This window comes from Cryptotermes secundus, unplaced genomic scaffold, assembly GCF_002891405.2.
Source record: "Cryptotermes secundus unplaced genomic scaffold, Csec_1.0 scaffold180, whole genome shotgun sequence".
NCBI lineage: Eukaryota > Metazoa > Arthropoda > Insecta > Blattodea > Kalotermitidae > Cryptotermes > Cryptotermes secundus.
This window is the reverse complement of record NW_019718619.1, coordinates 4,328,287-4,344,058: the sequence shown is the minus strand read 5'-3', so window position 1 is coordinate 4,344,058 and position 15,772 is coordinate 4,328,287. Positions and strand designations below refer to the sequence as shown.

The 15,772-nt window shown below is 40.6% G+C and overlaps 1 protein-coding gene and 1 long non-coding RNA gene across 4 annotated transcripts in view; both read left to right on the top strand.

Annotated features, from left to right (window-relative positions):
• LOC117282132 overlaps window positions 1-2,823 on the top strand; it is a 128,587-nt gene extending 125,764 nt beyond the window's left edge. The window contains exons 3-4 of one of the 2 annotated variants that reach the window (XR_004512764.1): window positions 827-1,038; window positions 2,578-2,823. This is a non-coding gene — a long non-coding RNA (uncharacterized LOC117282132). Of the gene's footprint in view, window positions 1-826; window positions 1,165-2,577 lie in introns of those variants that run through there. The other variant, XR_004512763.1, reaches the window with a different exon arrangement.
• Window positions 2,824-4,418: 1,595 nt separating this feature from the next.
• The window catches only part of LOC111861889 (homeotic protein ultrabithorax), a 744,815-nt gene continuing 733,461 nt past the window's right edge, over window positions 4,419-15,772 (top strand). The window contains exon 1 of one of the 2 annotated variants that reach the window (XM_033750552.1): window positions 4,419-6,193. In XM_033750552.1, the coding sequence (XP_033606443.1) occupies window positions 5,476-6,193 (718 nt within the window). In that variant the 5' untranslated portion in view covers window positions 4,419-5,475. The remainder of the gene's footprint in view (window positions 6,194-15,772) is intronic. The other variant, XM_023846837.2, reaches the window with a different exon arrangement.

Sequence of the window (15,772 nt, the reverse complement as noted above, 5' to 3'; positions counted from 1 at the left end):
CTGTTTATCATATTGTCGTCATTTCAATTTACATCTTGAGATCATCATTAAGTTGAGCGTCAGGTATAATGAAGAGTATCACAGAATTGTTTGTATGTGGAAGTCCCTGGAATGTGACCGATGGTACGACCCTGTGTTGAAGCAGACGAACAGCTGAGTTTGAATGCTTTTCTTATTTCACCTTGACGAAATTTGTATTGCTGCCTTCTTGTTCATACGAATTTTCACACTTCTATAAGATTTGTTTATCTCCGTGCACAGTAATTGTAATTTGTTATTGTAACTAATCCCATGAAGAAGACCGCTTCAGAATATAAGTCTTTAAGCTAGTGAAGGCGGTTTTCCATCGTTATGAATCCCGAGGATTGTTCTCAAAATAGCGCTACTACGTCCTGTCATGAGCCACTTGAATCCAGGCTACACTCTCACACAATACTTTCCTGTGATCCATTTTATCATTAATCGCCCAATCTAGCTCATTCGCCCCAAATGGTTTCTTTCCTTCAGGAAGAGATACAATTTGGGAAAGCCGTTGTGCGACTGCCCCAAATTGTATCTTTTCCTAAATGACACACAACTGGATGCATACCAAATAGTTCTTTCTTTCAGGTTTTCTGACTGAAATTCTGCATGCATTTCTTACTTTCACATTGCTTGTCCTGAAATGCTATCATTCTCCTTTCTTCCTTTAGGATGAGCTATCTGTTTTCACACGCATACATAACGACAGAGAGAACCATAATTTTGTATCTTACATGCCTGTTTTAATAATTTCATATTCTGCGTGTTGTTTAATTAATTAAAGAATGTAATTGAATTGTTTCAGAAATTTCCTGCAGCATAAAATTCAAATGCAGTTCCTGTACTCAGCGGCATTCCTAAAAAAGACTGGATCGTGATTGTATGAGGACGAAAGTATTTGCTAATTAAAGTTCTTGTATCCTTCGAATCCGTTGAACACAACTGGATTATAGTACAGGTCTTCGTAATCATCTTATGGTTCTCAGGTTGCAGACACCAAACATCTTCTTTGAGTAGGTAAGGAAAGTCCCAAGTTGATACCTCGGCACGGAGACGAGCTATTGTTATAGGGATTTTTGTCATTTATATTGGTCACTCGAGGCAAGCACAATGGATCGTACCTCACATTATGTCATGACCGCTTGCTTTCACTTCTTGCAAATTTATTTTTCACTAATCATTATACCCATTAAATGTCTTCGCCCACTCGAATACTGGGATCGTGGGTTCAAATCCCACTCAAGGCATGGATGTCTGCGTTTATTCTGTGTTTGTGTTGTGTAGCAGTCTTGCGACGGGCTCATCCCCAACTCAGGATTCTACCGACATCCTTAGATAAAGAAATTGAAGTGGAACGAAGCGTTTCACTGATGTCCTGTTTTCCAAATGGGAGCAACAGGAATGGAAGAAGAAGAAGAAGAAGAAGAATCGTCCTACCATTCAACACTGTGGATGTTATAAGCCTCCAGATTGAGATATAGACCACGTCATGAAATAGACCACAAACAGTGAAAGAGCTTAATGAGTAGACCCTAAACACAAACATTAATGTCTTCAGAGAAGAAACCTCAGGCATCCCAAGTGTTGACGTATTGTATTATCATGCAACATACTTGTAAATTCAGTGTAGGAGCCTTCATGTTATTTTGCTATCCAAGAGAGTGACTGTGGAGCTGAGCAGTGCAGGCGAGCCGTTCAGCAAGTGTTCCAAAATCTCACAAGAAAACTGTGATCACGGAGACATATAAACGTGTAACACAGAAACACATTTCAGTTCAGTGTTCTTTTTTTAAATTGTCCAGGGTCTGGTAATGTATTTTTTTAAGGGAAAGTGACGGAGAATGCCGAAGTTTAAATAAGTGAATACTATTAAAATTAATCTTAAAATAATTTTTTAGAGTGAACTGGAATCGTGTAGCTCAAAGTAGGCACTAATTGCGGGATCCTGTGTAAGCGGGAAAGTACTTCCGGTTCCGTAAACGGCAGAAATATATTGACTGTCTCCTTAACTGTAGTTTCTAGCACATTTACTTGACTGTGGATGTTTAACTGTTGGGTATTCGGAGCTTCTGAATTATTGAATGCTGTTCTTCATGCAAATTGCGCTGAAGGTAAAGTAAAGTTGTCCATGTGTTTAATTAATTAAGTACTATACCATGAAGACGTATGGGGGAGTGGAGATATAGATAAACTTTCATGACCTCGGCACTAGATGGAGATGAGTGCTCATCTTCACGCTCCTGCCGCTTTACCACCAAAGAATAGACCCAGCAAACTGCAGTATCCCACAAAGATTAATTGTTGTTCGCCTTGGTAAGCATACTTCAGCATTCAAAAGATGGGTTTTCTCAGGGCACTAAGAAGCGTCAGCCTTTGGCCGATAGATCTGATAGGTACATAATTCTTCTAGTCCTATTCCTTATTTATTTCTGCCATAGGTAGATTTCATGCAAGTGTTGGTTCGTGTGGTAAACGTTCTGAAGTCTACACAGTGTTAAGTAAAAAAGAGAGAAGAAATTAATATACTGTGTAAAATTAATTTATTTCCTATTTCAGTGCCTGAAACATGCCCACTTGGATTTGGACGTCACTTGTTTCGTTGCACCTAGGCCTATTTCTAGCAATGGAATTCACATGAATATTGTTCCAACTAAATAAATGGAGAATTTTATTCGACTTATATGTAATTACTATGTATTAGAAATGTTTGTTATCAGTGGCTTTCTACTGAAATACTAGTGTTGTTAACTGTTTGCTCAGGCCAAAGAAGAAAAATCTTGAATATAGGACTAACCGTGAATAAGTGAGCTACATAGACATCGAGTCATAAATTCCATTTAAAAAAAAGACTCCCTTACTCTGCAACCAGCCGCAGTCGTGGTCAGAGATGATAAAGTCTCCAAACTTAGACAGAGTCTGGTCAGGTTGTTGCACACGCGAAGGAGAAATGACAGGGGAGTATAAAGCAATGACGGAATGAAAACCCAAGAAACTAGAAGAAAATATGCAGTGACACTTTATGTACCACAGATCTCACATAAATCAAATTCAATTAATTGCATTATATTAAGCTATTCAAATGTTTTTCATTGTGGGTTACACTTGAGTAGTTTTATAAAAGCTAGAAAAAATAAGAGAGGCGTATGTTTACATCACCTTTCATTGATCCGCACCCTTCATCGCGTGAGGATCAAAGAAGAGGAAACAAAATGAAGCCTAATTAAACCAACGCAACTTTTATTTAATAAGCAGGCTTGCTGTTTGATTACGTGTAATCCAGAGAATTCTCAATTAGGTGCAAGAATCAGGCAAGTTTAAATAAAAGTATTCCAGTAGGCCTAATGGGAATTAGAAAACTTGTATATAAATTAATATCAATTTTGTTTTCAGACGTAAGTCACACCTTTGAACATTTGATTGAAGTGTTGCATAAATATATATTAAAAACACTTGAGAAAATAATTATTTTCGTGGTATTAGTTTCTGTTACAGCTCATAGCTGGCGCTGTATGCAGCGTTCCAGTGTGCTCCGTTCCCGCGGTCCGTTGAAACTAACTTGAAAGCCGAGGGACGAAGGGGGAAGTTAGGAGTAACAGGGAGGGAAATGAAATAGGTTATTAAGGGAGCTAAATGCTCCTGTATATATTTCATAATATAGATATGCTCAAAGCGTGCTTTATATCTATACTATTGCATATCATCTAACTAGATTACAGTTACTGCTACATGCATTGAAGAGATACAGATTTGTGAGAACTATTTCTCGTCGGCGGATGAAGAACCCATTGAAGAGGGGGAAGTATTTTGGGCTCCGTGACGAATTTGATTCTGATTGGTCCATTTCGTTTACCCCTCTTTTCCTCCCAGATCCCTTTGTAATGTCACTCATCCTCGTGCTCCCAGTCTTTTATCCTCCTCTTTCACATGTTCGTCTTTTTCGTCACTTCCCCTCTTATTTTTTATCATCATGCCGCTGTTTTCGCCTCCTTCCTGATATGTCCTTGAATACTTAAATATGTTATTTTCATATCTCTTTACCGTACATATCTCACGCTTTATTTGCTGCATTTGCCATTCGAATACTATTCAACCATCGATTAGTTAACTAGAAGAGTCAAGTTGTTATCATTACCTATTAATTTTTCCTTATCCTCTTGGTTTTGTCGTTTTTGTTTACTTATGTAAAAGAGAGCATAAGCTACATGAGGGAAATAAACTTTCTTTTTATTCGTTTTCGTGGTTCGTTTCTGGCATAGGTCTGTAATGGAGTGCCACACTAACGAGCGGGACGTGGTTTTACTCACGTGTGATGTACGCATATGAATGTGTGGAGTGTGCACTGCATTGCATCTCTGTCTCTCTCTCGCGCTCGGATAGGACGTCAACGGATTGGGAGGAGGCGGTGGAAGAGGACGGTACTGGAACGAGCAGTAGACAGAAACCTCGGCTAGCCAGACCGGCGTATAGGCGGGCTGCATGTCAGATGGTAGTGGTGGCGGGACGACGGTGTAGTTTGATACATAACATACCGAACCAGTGCGTGTTTGACCACGGTGTTCGCAGGAAGCAAAGTGCTCCTATCCACTTGTTGGTTGATCCAGATAGCTTTTCCAGTAATTCTTCTCTCGTTACTGATCGTAACTGTTTACGATCTTTTTACTTATTATTGTTGTTATTATTGGTAAATTGCCTCGAATTTATAAATTACCAATATCTGCTTATCAGTTACACTGTATGGAATAAATGTAATTTTACAAGCATTTAACAATTCGGAATTTAAACACGTCGGTAAATTTTTTACTTATATCTAGTATTAAATCTGTATTTCAGCAGATTATTAAATCAAATTCGAATTAAACACTCCTGAAGGGCTCATTCTGAATTTGCGTGTGGTGTTTGACAGTTTTAACTGATTTTTTCGGGTTCTCTATCGTTTCATTTAAATTGGTTTCCTCATTAATTGTTAACAACTTACATTTCCATGGTACAGTAGAATGTACCACGTGTGAGCTTTTCGTTCTCGTTATGTTTGACGTAACTGAGAAGTGCACTAGTGAGACGGCTGGTTTGCTAGCGACAAGTGGCTGAAGAGAAGACTGACTGCTCTTTTCGTGTTGTGTTTCGAGATCGTCAAATAAGTCTATGCGCTGTAGTCAACTTGGGTCTGTGTTGAGATGACTTAACATTTTTCGAGGCTGACGCAAAGTGACTTACGTTCAAGTACAGTCCGATCAGATGACGATAAATGGCACATTTGTCGTGAATAATTATATGGATTTTGTGTTGAACACTGTAGGTGTTGGTTCTTGAAACGCGTGTGACTGTTGAAGTGTGTTTAGGAATAATAACAGTTTTGGGGGCGTTTGTCTCGTCCCCCAAAAGGAAATAACTGGAAGGAGACCAAGTGTGAGAAATTTGTCGAAAAATATCTCTTGAGGAAGGAATCTGTCCACTATGAACTCATACTTTGAGCAGAGTGGGTTTTACGGGAGTCATCACCATCAAGCCGCTGGTTCTGCAACGGCCCCCGGTCATCACCATGACCAGACGGCGGCGGCAGCGGCGGCTTACCGCTTTCCCCTGGGCCTGGGCATGTCTCCATACGCCTCTTCCCAGCACCACCATCACCATTCTCTTCACCAAGCAAGACCACCTCAGGACTCTCCGTACGATGCATCAGTGGCTGCAGCAGCCTGCAAGCTCTATTCTTCAGCAGCTGACTCTGTCAGTCAGCAGTCGAACACAGGAGTTGCCAACTACAGTACAAGCACCACAAAGCCAGACTGTTCAAAGAGTGGTACAACGCCTAACGAGCAGAACCACCAGAATGGCTATGCAGCTGTCGTTGCAGCGGCTGCGAAAGATGTTTGGCAAAGCGCTGCGAACGCTGGCGGCGCAAATAATGCCGGCACCAACAGTCTTGTGGGACCCGTGGTGAGACCTGCGGCATGTACACCAGACACACGTGTAGGAGGGTATGGTTCATCTGTTGGACTTGTTGGTGGCGATCCGGCGTCGAGTCCCGGTGCAGGTGGAGGCAGGGCATCGGCTTGGTCTCTAGGATCTACAAATGCATGTTCTTTGAACAGTTCGGCCGCTCAACCCTCAGTAGCAACTCAACTACACCAACAACCCTCCAACCACACATTCTACCCATGGATGGCTATAGCAGGTCAGTCAGTCAGTTCAACCCCTTCAGTTTATACCACGTGGCTATTTCTCCGCGTAATATCTCTCTAGAAATAAGGAGGGAAGCTCTGTGGAAATGCAGCTTCGGGGTCATAAGGGGATGATGATTATAGAGACACTGCTTACGTTAATGAATAGTCATCGCTCTTAACGAGTGTAATAGTGCACCAGTTTTGTTGCACATAGTATGCGCCCATGATTCTGTAGTCACCACATTCCAGAAGCACGGATTAACTAAAACTTCAGTATCTGTTTAGAGGACTATTTAGAAATAGGAACCCTGAGTGTACCAACTTCTGGCAACAGCGAGAGAGTAGCGTTTCCATCCATAGTTATTTTCAGTGACACACACACAGACAAATTGGTATCAGGCCCTTCGTTTATTTCTTATATTAAAGGAATGGAGGTTGGAAGCATCAGCTGCAGTGTAGGAAGAAAAATATATATGAACATTCGTTTGACTGGCCAAATGAGACCTCTTTCTGTTAATTAATTTATTACTTCCTGTCAAGTGCCGTTTAAGTTAGGATAATATTGAGAAGGAATATTCTGAGTATATGCCAGCTAGCTTCTATTGCACAATTGTCAACATATTCTCATAGACGAATTTCAGTCCGCAAGAGATCACAGTCAGATGGTGGCCGAAAGGCCGCAACATATACTGGGTAATTAGACATATGGTATATCTGTACATTAATTGTGTAGACTGAAAAAAAATCTGCTAACTATATACGTTAACCACCGTAAGAAGTCTCAGAATTATTTTTACAATTGTTCTTTCTCAATGAATTATACATTATGAATATCTCATCAGCGCGGCAGAGTATGATAAAAAATTGTGAGATTGGTAAAGGAGTAATGGAAGCTTTCTGTGAGTAACCGGTAATGTTGAAGATCTTAATTCTATTATAGTACGTGAAATGTTGTTTTCCCTATGTGTAAGTCTGTTGGGGAAATTTAGTTCGTATCATGTTTGTGTTATTTGCCTTTGGAACGTAGGGCCTAACTACAATAATATTTATGTGCTAGGCCTATGATACTAAATTTAGGTGTTTATATTTCGTCACGTGACTGGTGCTCATATAATAATAAACGTGGGCATTTGTTGCATTTTCAAATGTTCACGTGCTCTGTACCAGTCAGGCGCGCTTTAGTTTGAAGACGCAATGCCCACAAGCACCTCGCCTCCACTCTCTGTCTTCCTCTCTCCTCTTTTATCTGTTTCATCCTTTTACACCTTTTATGGATAAGTAAGGTGCCAAGTACAATAAGTAACATTCTCGTATATTCATTCCTTGAGCAAGAACCACCGTATAAGGCCTAGTATCTTATCTAGTTCTGTTTTTCCCCGAGATTATCAGTTGTATAGTTAAGACGATAGCTACAGGCAGCGCCACCAGTACTGCGGAAGTACGCACAATATAAGCGTTAATTTCCAGTTGTGATCCTTCAATGAAAATGAAAATATTCATTACATATATTGGAATAGAAATCCACGCAATCACAGAATAAACTGTTGCGCTTAGTTTGGCCCTGAAAGAACGTATCCGATCAAAATGGGCTGTTCTATGGCCATGAATTTTGTACGAAAGAAACAGCAGTGAGATTTTTGTCATTATATTATGCCTACTGAATTTGTTTGTGTAAATTTAAAACTTGGTGCTTATAAAGAGTTCAGGAACAGTGGTAATTTAAACACTGTGCAGAATTTACGTTAACTTACAAGTCATTTCGGCAGCACGACTTATTAAACAACTTATCCTTCTGGTTAAAATTTTTAATATTATTCTAGTTGTCTTTGTTGTAACAATTCTGAGTGGCTTGAATGAGCTTATTAGGTACAGTCGTAATTTATCTCTCCAATTAAACTGTGGTATCATTATACGTATATAGGCTTCATTCGGGTGTAGAGCCTATAGCTCTGTGTCGTTAATAAAGAAACCGTCTGCTCCAAAAATAAAAGCGCTACACCAAGTTGTTACCTGTGTATTCATATATGAATGATTCAGTAGCGTGCTGAGTGGAAACTTTAGTTTTAATGCAACAGCTCTATGTCATCTTAATTAAATTTTGTCATTTTAAACCCATTTTTTTAACGAAGTTTACCTCTATAAGAGTAAACCTTTTTTATGCATGTCTTAAATTTTAAACAAATCATACATATGACACGTGAAATTTTGTATTACAATAATTTATTTTCACTGTTTATTTTCATATAGAAAGGACTGGTGAATATAAACTCTTAACAGTGTTTGTTCAGACCACTGCAGTGCAGTATTATGCAAAGACAGATATGCATGCAACATCCAAACAAGTGATTAAATTCGAGAAACTTGTTCCATGTGAAAAGCCGAATGTTTAACCAAAATACAAGTTAAGTAATCCATAATCTTGTATGGCCCGTTGTTAACTACAAAACAATATTGTAGTTTTATTTATGGATCTAATTCAGATATCAGTTGTCATGAATACGCAGCGGTCTCGGGTTGAATGGAAAAGAAGTAAGCCTCTTTCCCACAGAAGTCCCCTTGTGACGCACGCTGCTCCTGCTGCCACTACCTGTTTGATAACAGAGTGTAGGAGTATTTTAAATTACAGTGGGAACATGTTTGGTATTGAAAGGATGCAAGGACATAGTTAATTCAGCAGATCCCTTTCGCTTACCAAGCCAGGGGTCAACACAGCAACCAGTGCCTCGCGTTCTGTCCTCTTCTCCTTCATTCATTATCTATCTTTCTCTTACACACAACAAACTTTGACATTCCTTCCTCCTCTTCAACATCAGCTGTTTGCCCTTTATTACAGAACCCGTAATAATGCCCAGGCGAAACTAAACCGCCAGTAGGCTAACAACCCTGCCGCTCTCAGTCTCGCTTGCACCCGCCCGGATCTAGGAACCTATCTTTCAGACCATGATGCAATTGGAATGGCCATTACACGAAATACATTACAATGCCCGCCGACCCTACACACATAATTAACGAAAAACAGGTTCTTTACCGGTTTTCCCTCTGTTTTTGTTTTAGTTCTGTTTCCTCCCTGGCGTTTGCATTCTTCTTCTCCTGCGTTACAGTTTTTATACAGATTTATTTTTCTGTTTTTATCTTGCAAATATATTTTAGAAGTGCGTATTTGCCCTGGCTTCCCACTTTTTATTCATGGACTGTTTCCTCCTTTGCTCCATATATTTTTCGGTACGTTTACGAAATGAGCAAAACGATTTTTGAAAAGTTATTGTGGTAAAATTGAGAGAAGCAGGTCAGCAGTAGAGTATAGCACAGAATTTGGGTGGCGTCTGGTTTTAATTTCTGCATCATGCAACTGAAGCTTTCTCTGGACTTCCAGGGCTGTAGCACTTCGAGCGGAGCCTCTTGCCATTTCTGTTTTCATCTTCGTGTCATTGGCATCATCCGGCATTTCCAAATCCTTGCGCAGTTTGCTCGTCCACTTGCCCCAGTAACAGTCGACATTTGAACTTCGGTAACCACTGTGTTCTTACCAAACAGGGGTCACGTAAGTTTTGAGGTTTTCACGGCGATGACAATGAAGAAAGTCGTCTTCTGGGTTTTGGCGCCGCGTATTCTTCGTTTTGGCTGACGTTTCGGAGGAACGTATCGCCTCCATCTTCAGAGCAGGTGAATGGCTTGTGAATGCAGAACGCAGTAGCTGTAATGATTAGGAAGTGAAAGTGATATTAATACGTATTACACTTTGGGGCACGTGGTAGCGTAGTTCTTTGAGGAACTATGATACAAGCCGGAAGGTCGCGGGTTCGATTCCCGATGAGGTAATCCTGCCAGCCGCACTATGGCCCTGGTGTCGACTCAGCCTCTAACAGGAATGAGTACCAGGAATCGTCCTGGGGATGAAAGGTGGCCGCGGCATAAGGCTGACAATCTCACCGCCATCTTTGAGCAGATTGTCTACAGAAAATGTGGGAGCCTCGACGTCTCACAAATCTATGGGCCGTCACGGCCTGTTACAGGGATAGCTTTACCTTTTACATATTCCATTTTCGGCTGAGGCTCAGAGCACTTGTTACGTGGAGATGAAGTAAAAATGCATTGCAGTCTCTTAATGTCTGAGACCGGAAATCTGATACCAGCAGGTTCTGAAAGTGAAGGGCTGTAGTAAATCCAAATGAACTCTCCGTATTAGTAATTTCCCGCCCCCTTGGCACTAGAGCCCCAGTGGGTCTAAGCCTACCTCCATGAACTTCTCCGTTCACTTCGGTTTTTCTAGATCTTACACATACGGTAGGACTCCTTGGGCGGGTGATCAGCTTATCACAAGGCCTCTACCTGTACACAAACAGAAAAACGCACACAGACACACACACAAACTAAACATCCATGCCCTGAGTGGGATTCGAACCCACGATTCCAGTTTCCAAGCGAGCGAAGACAGTATATGCCTTAGACCGCTTGGCTACCGTGACCGGTCCGTATTAGTAATACCTCATTATAACACAGTCTCCCCAATAACGAGTGCAATCGTAAGTTATCCAGACAGTGATTATAACTGTGAATTAAGATAGTCACGTCACGTACGAAACTTTCGCTGGACACGTTCAAGTTTGTTGATATCAGTGATGGTAAGAGAATTCTAGGCAAACATAAGCATACTCTAGTTCCGTTCTTGCCACACTCGTGGGAAGTAACAAAAAAGAACTAACGAAGAAGAGAGGAAAGTAATAGTCTGTATTAAGCTGAACAAGCTTATTGCAGGAGAAAGTAAATAATCAGCACGCTGATAACAGTTCAGTCTAGAGTCAAGAAAAACTCCAAAAATACATTTGATTTGGTTCACCCTGGTCCGTCACACTAGCAGTATTATAGAAGGCTAATGAACTCCGACCAATGTGGCTGATAAAATGTATTTTATTTTTTCCCTTTTTTATCTGTTATCCTTAACATGTTTCAGTCTTAGAGACCATCTTCAGATAGATATATCAGTACGGGCAGAAGCTATTATTACAATGTGTTTGGCCAATATCAATATATATATATAAAATATCAGATTTTATTCATGGCATTATGATATTGTATGTATGTATTAATACTGACCAAACACATTGTAATAGTAGTTTCTGCCCATATCGATATATCCTTCTGAAGATGGTCTCTAATGCCGAAACATGTCAAGGATAAAATATTATAAAGGTAAGAAAGAAAAAACATTTTATCAGTCACACTCGATGTAGTTGATTAACCTTTTGTCCAAAAATGCAATTAGTACACAGCGCCAGAGCTAGGTAGGACGGCAGAAGTCTGCACGTTAGTCTTTATGAAGAGAGTTAACTTCTGTTTTACTGACATTAAGATCAATATGATGAGCGGTGCACTACATTCGCACAAAGTTATTCTCTGACAACAAGAGAAGGCGGTCATGAGTAGGGCATGCGACAGTAGTAATGGCAGTGGTAGCAGTAGTAACCCAACAGCCAGGGGCTAATTACAGAGTCAGCACAAATGCAGAACAGGGAAATCACAACAAGGATACAACATACAAACAATAAACAAAAGCAGATAATTTACGGTTATTTAAATTAAATGTAATAATAAAGGTAAAGTTGTCCCTGTGCTTAACCAATTAAGCACTATACCATGAAGGAGTATGGGGTAGTGGATGTGTAGATCCACATTTTCTTGACTTCGGCACTAGTTGGAGGTGGTGGTCAGCTTCACGCCCCAGCCGCGTTACCGCCGGGAAAGAGCCCCGGTACCCATTGGATAGGAGGCTGGGTGGGCCCGAGAGCCAGCCTGGACGATACGGAGAAGAGAAAATTCTGACCCTATCGGGACTCGAACTCCGACCCCTCAGTCGTCCAGCCCGTAGCCAGTCGCTGTACCGACTGCGCTTCCACGGTTCACATAAGTTAAATTAAATATTATTATTATTATTATTGAAGTCTTTATTATTTATGTGCCGAGTCATTCGATACATGGCCAAGTAAAGACACATCACAGTGTAGATATAAGTAATTACATTATGGACAAACACAAAATAAAGACAGCATCACATAAAAAAGGTGAAGCTATCCTTCCAAGAGGCCGTGAAAGCCTAAGGGGTGTGAGACGTCGAGGTTCCCACATTTCCTAGGCAGTCGGCTCACGGATGGCGCTGAGGTCAGCCTTACGCTCCGGCTGCCCAGAAATCCCCAGGAAGATTCCTGGTACTCATTTCTGTTAGAGGCTGAGTCGACCCCAGGTCCACAGTGCGGCTGGAAGGATTAGGTAAACTGAAAAGTCCACCTCATCGGGGCTCGAACCCGCGACCTTCCGGCTTGTAGCATAGTGCCTCAACCAACTACGCTACCACGTATCTTCTACTGAGGTAAAGATAGGTCGGCGGGTAAGGGTGACAAATTTACTGCCATCTGTGAGGCGATTGTCTAGAGAATATATGGGAGCCTCGACCTCTCACAACTCCGTGGGCCCTCGCTGATAGTTACAGGGGTAGTTTACCAGCATCACATAACAACAACAATAACAAAAATTATAATTTAGTTTTTAACAGCTCAACATCCCTAAGGCAAGTGCTGTTATAATTACAAGCGAAAGGACAAAGCAAACATGTACACCTACAAATATAAAAAGTAGCAGTTGGTACCGTTAGAAAATAAAGATTTAATTGGTGCTACCGTGATAGCCATAGAAATAACAGTAATGATAATAATATGCTAGCCCTACCGAAATTTCATCTTATAATTCCAGAGTTTCGATCTGAGGACCGTATACAGGCCATCCTATCTGAGACTGGGGCAGTCGCTCCAACAAAACGGCGGACAGTCAGGTCCCCACATGTTTAATCCTTCACAGTGACCTCAGCACGCAATCCGCTCTGTTCACTCCACAGAGTGGCGCTAAATAAACATTCAGCAAGCTACTTATTGTCCCTCATGTGTTCTTAACCACGTGCCGCCAACAGACCTAGTACGTACTTCCCCGGCAGAGATCGTGGGCATCGTTTCCTACAGGCCTAACCGAGCGCTCATTCACTTTTAAGTCATCATTATGCACCATTCTCACCAGGGCCATAACCATGGTTATAAAAGATCCCCTCTCTGCCACTCACAACTGGACTACAAAAGGCTTTAACCTCCGCGTTCCCCCCCTGACTACTTGTGTGTTAGACCCTCTAAAACCTGGTGCCGCTCATTTCTAGAGTAGATTTGGTGTTGTGTGGATGGTGTCGGCGTTAGTTAAACCATGGTTATATTCACAGTTGCTTCAGAACTTTTTAACAGAATTATAGGACGTGTTGTGCACAATGATGTAATTATATTCCTTCATCAGACAACGTTCTAAAGCTGCGTTCTGTGAACTTCTATCAGCAAATTAAATACACTTCCTTCGCTTGGATTAAGTCGGTGTTATGTTATAAAACCATAAGTGTTTATTAATGTTGTGAACGATTTGTTAATTTGCGTAGCGCCCCCAGACGTTAAATAGACTGCTTGCTACTGCCTATATGGCCTAAAACGTTTCATAAAGTATTCACCCTAGTTACTATAGGATTCTGTAGATGGTGTATAACACACTGATATATTGGGTTTCTGGACGATGGATAAAGTCCAGAAACCCAATATAACACAGTATTCACCCTGTTATGTGGTTTCAAACGCTGGCACAAAATACAAATAAATCTATACTCGTGCAATTTTTTTTTAACCAAGAAGACATTTCCTCTGTCAATTGCGCTGAATATCGCATTTTAAGGACTGCTACGTTAGGCAGTAGAGATACATTATTTAAATACGTACTTAGGCATCAGGCCTAACAACCATCTCCTTATGGCTGAAATATTAACAATCCACTAATAATAAAATGTAACATAATTTATATTTATAAATAAGACAGTACCGGTTACGGTAGCCGAGCGGTCTAAGGCATGCGCTGGCTTCGTTCGCTCGGAAGCCGTGATCGTGGGTTCGAATCCCACTCAGGGCAAGGAAGTTTTGTGTGTGTTTGCGTGTGCGCGCACGTTCTTCTGTTTGTGTACAGGTAGAGGCCTTGCGACGAGCTGATCACAGGCCCAAGGAGTCCTACCGAATGTCTAGTAAACCGAAGTGAAACGGAGATTTTCATGGGTGTAGGCCAAGACCAAAATTAGGGCTGGAGGGCCAAAGGAAAGAAAAAATGCATTATTAATATTTAGCCCAAAATTTTTCGTACTTTACCTGGACGGGGTTCTCACAACTTCAGTACATGTTCATGGTCCATATTACGCAGTTGCGAGAACGTAATCAGTTGCTCGTGTATTATACAAGAGTGAATTTTTAAGGTTGTCACATGTAAATACTTAAGTTATCTTACGTAGCCGCGATAAAAAGTCGCGGAATTAACTTGAACACATAATTTGTATGAAGTGTTTTGCAAAGTTTGAAATGTCCACCTCAAACTAATGTTGTAATTGTAATAACAATTTGTGTTAGATATCTGTGTGTTTCATGTTACTGCATTTTATTTTCCAATATTTTGGGACAGCGAACACTCTGGGGCAGATACATGGACTGCTGTAGACTCTCATTCTCTGTTACGTGTAGTAATTATGAGAAGTGAAGACTACAAATTGCTAATGTTTCTTGTTGGAGGAGGCGTAAGTAAGCAAGACATGTGACAGATGAGTTAAAAAGTTAAATCAAACATCATATGTGGTCTTTCAATTTTTAAACATTTCATTTATTAACTGAATTTCTGAGCCAGATTTTGTACATTATTATAGGCCTGCCATTTACGAGTCTTTGGCATGAGCTGTTCACACTAGTCATTCTTATTTTTGTATACCGCTGATCGAATGTGAGAGTCTGTAATCTTTCTTATGCCTTAAGTTTAGAGAGCAGTTGCAGTTCACAAGGTCACGTTTGTGTAAGACTCCTTTCGGTTTAAACCAGGGTTTATACCGATGACAGACTGGCTCTCAGCCTAATAAACGAATTTAAGACTGAGAATGACTGAGATCAATGCTTTGAGGAGAATATTTGGGTCAGAGTCAGAGGATGTGACAGAAGGATCGAGGAATTTTCATAAACATGTTCACAGTTTATATTCCTTACCGGATGTTAGAGTGATCATATCAAGGGTGATGAGATTAGGGAGATATGCAGTACTCATGGAGAGATGACAAATATGTAATAATTTTGATCAGAAAATCTGAAAGGAATAAACCACTTCACAGACCTGAATATAGATGGAAGCACAATATTACCACCGACTTCGAATGAATATTGATGAAATAGGGTACTATGATGTAGTGTCAATATGGATTCTAGTGGTGACCTCTCATGACTAAGTTAATGAACTTTTGGATCCCACAAAGATAGTCAATTTCTTGACCACTTAAATTACTGCCATATTAAGGAGAAAACCCGTGCTCAATTGCGTTAATTTATAGTCACGTGACTGTTGAAATGAAATTCTGGGCCTCTTCGTATCGCGCTTCATTATTCAGTAGAGAAAGTGGGCTTAAGAGATCATCATGCTGTTTTTGTCTGTATATTTCTTTTTCAAATTTAGCCAGTTAACGAATTTCTACGAGATTTGGTATGGACATTCTGAGA